The sequence below is a fragment of the Leishmania donovani genome, chromosome 31 (genome assembly GCF_000227135.1).
Source record: "Leishmania donovani BPK282A1 complete genome, chromosome 31".
In the NCBI taxonomy this organism is placed as follows: domain Eukaryota; phylum Euglenozoa; class Kinetoplastea; order Trypanosomatida; family Trypanosomatidae; genus Leishmania; species Leishmania donovani.
This window is the reverse complement of record NC_018258.1, coordinates 1,013,477-1,016,095: the sequence shown is the minus strand read 5'-3', so window position 1 is coordinate 1,016,095 and position 2,619 is coordinate 1,013,477. Positions and strand designations below refer to the sequence as shown.

At 59.6% G+C, this 2,619-nt stretch overlaps 1 protein-coding gene across 1 annotated transcript; it reads left to right on the top strand.

Moving 5' to 3' along the window:
* Positions 1–507: 507 nt before the first annotated feature.
* LDBPK_312100 (hypothetical protein, conserved) lies at positions 508–1,983 on the top strand (the record flags this gene model as incomplete). Its single annotated transcript, XM_003863250.1, has 1 exon — positions 508–1,983. The coding sequence occupies one exon, from the start codon at positions 508–510 to the stop codon at positions 1,981–1,983; it is 1,476 nt and encodes a 491-aa protein (XP_003863298.1).
* Positions 1,984–2,619: the final 636 nt, after the last annotated feature.

Sequence of the window (2,619 nt, the reverse complement as noted above, 5' to 3'; positions counted from 1 at the left end):
TGCGCCTGCGCATGCGAAGGGGTGTTTCGTCTCTCCTTGGATTGATTGGAAGTGCGTGTTCATGTGCACAGATACCCGTAGACTCGGCACACACGGACATCGATACAGAAAACACCACAACGAGAGAAGGTTGCAGGTGGGCATGTGCCGATATGTCTGGGCGATCAGCCGCTTTCCTTTGTTTGCTTTGCGCGCGGTGCGTAAGATGCACCGTCGGCTGAGCGCCACACTCATTCCGTTGGCGTGTGACCTCCACACCTCCGTCCCGCTCCACTGGTTTTGCCTCCGCGTGCCTCCCTCTGCCGTTCCCTCTCCCCTCTTCAGAGGTCTGCAGCCGTACTGCGGGAAGACACATCTCCACAGGCACAATCACGACCCGTAATTCTCCTGGTTCTCCCATCTGTCGTCCATCCTCTAAAGCGACGCATTCCTACTTCCACTCGCTCGCTCATACACCTCCTCATTTGCGTCGCTTTTTTTTTCCGCTCTGCAGGAGCCTCTTCTCTAATGGTCGCCAAGGAGAGCACGGCAAAGGGCGGGAGTCGCTACCCTCCGCTGACCGCGGACCAAGAGAAAGAGGTGACGGAGCTGATTGAGCTCATGCGGAAGAGGTATGACCCGCTGCCGCGGCAGCTCCTTGCTCTACAGCGGTACAACTCCCCGATGGAGGGCACGGCAAGTGATGGCGCCGCGGTCGGCACGTTCTTCTCCCCCATTCGCAACTACTGTTACTACTTCCTCATCTCCCGTGAGTGGGATAGGCAGAAGTCGTTCGAGATGATGCAGCTGTCTGTCAGCTACCGCGAGAAGAATGAGCTCGACTCGCGCGCCGAGCTGCCGAGCGCCATTTGCTGTCGGGGATGGGACCAAGAGAAGGTGCTAATCGCCCTGGACAAGCCGACCCGTCCGACGAACCAGCGGCTGGACCGCCTCAGCGCCGGTATCGAACAGTACTTCACCTTCGGACTCCACTACTGGGATAAGCATGGGCAGCCCGTGGTGTACCTCAACCTTGGCAGCGTCGATGAGCCGGGGCTGCTCAAGAAGCTGAAGCAGCTTGCCAACATCGGCCAGACACCAAATTTGGTGATGTGGGAGCTGGTGCAGCATCTCATTGGTGTGCAGGAGCAGCTTCTCTTCTACCAGCAGATGCAGTACGCGGCCGGCGCGCTGAAGGCTGAAGCGGACGATGGACTCATTCGATCCGCCACGATCGTCATTGACCTCAACGGACTCACCTACAAGATGCTGTGGAAGCCGGCCTTGGACCTCTTCATGAATACGCTACAGACCCTCTTTCAGTACTACCCCAAGTGCGTGCACCAGATCCTGCTTGTGAATTCGCCGCCGATGGTGATGTTTGCCTACAAGATCGTGCGCGGCGCGTTGCCGCATGGCGTGCAAAGAAAGGTTTGCATCGTTAACGTTGCCGACACCCCAGCCACCATGCAGAACTTCATTGATGCCCAGTACGTGCCCGACTACCTCGGTGGCCTGTGTCACTGTGAGGGCGGTTGCGTCCGTGGCTACGACCCCCACCAAAAAGGAACGATGAAGGAAAGCGGCACCGCCAAGAGCGACACCAGCAACGTTCAGAGCGGCGGTCAGGATGACGAGGCGGGTGTAGTCACCGAGGACATCACTCTAAAGGCGGGGCAGGAGCTGAAGCGCGCCTTCTCGCTGAAGAAGGCGGAGTCGGTCTTGTGGGAGTTTGTCTCCGCCAACGGGCACGACGTCGCTTTCACCACCTACTTTGTGCCCAAGAAGGCGGCACAGAGTATGGACACATCGAAGTTGCCTACAAGCATGCTGGAGCCCTACGTGGTCTCCAAGGCCAGCCCGTCGGAGGGATCGGACAAGTACACCGCCAGCGACGACGGGCTGTTTGTTATTGTGTGGGACAACAAGAAGTCGTGGTTTACAGCGAAGCACCTACAGCTGAACGTCTTCAAGCAGACGGCCACTTTCACGAATGGAACGTAAACCACTGCAGCGTTCGAGAACGAGAGAGCGCGCGCACACTCTGGTGTGACGGGCTCGCAGGCGCGCGAGCAGCGGATTCGCACATGCACGCCGGTGGGCCTACAACAAAAGGGGTGTATAGTCCCACGGTTCTACAAACGTGGGCACGCCTGTGCCGTGCATGCGCCGGATGTGTGCGCTTCACTACAGTGCCATCGCCTGCTCAGCTGATCTCTTTGCGCATTCGCTTCTCGTGCGCGTGCCTGCTTTTCGTCGCACACGTGACAGCTGCCGGCATCCGCAGCGTTTCGGTCCCTGTCTCTGATGGCGCCCCTGATGGCGAGGGCTCACACACCTCTCAGCGCGTCGTATCCCAGCGTTCGGTACACCTCCCCTCCCCCCACACTCGGTGGGGCGGCCAAGCACGACCCCCTCTATCCCTGCCAATGCCGAGCTACTTCTGGTGCTGGCATGGCCTAGTGCCTGCGGCATAGCGAGCTCCAAGCGATGTACCGCTACTGATGTCGGCGGTCAGGTCCTGGATGGCGTGGTGCTGGAGTAACCAGCGGCGGCGAACACGCTTGTGCCATCCACGTGATGGGCAAGGTGTCAGCGTGGCTGTGAGGCGGGCGGGCAGAGTGTGAGGCAGCGGCCACG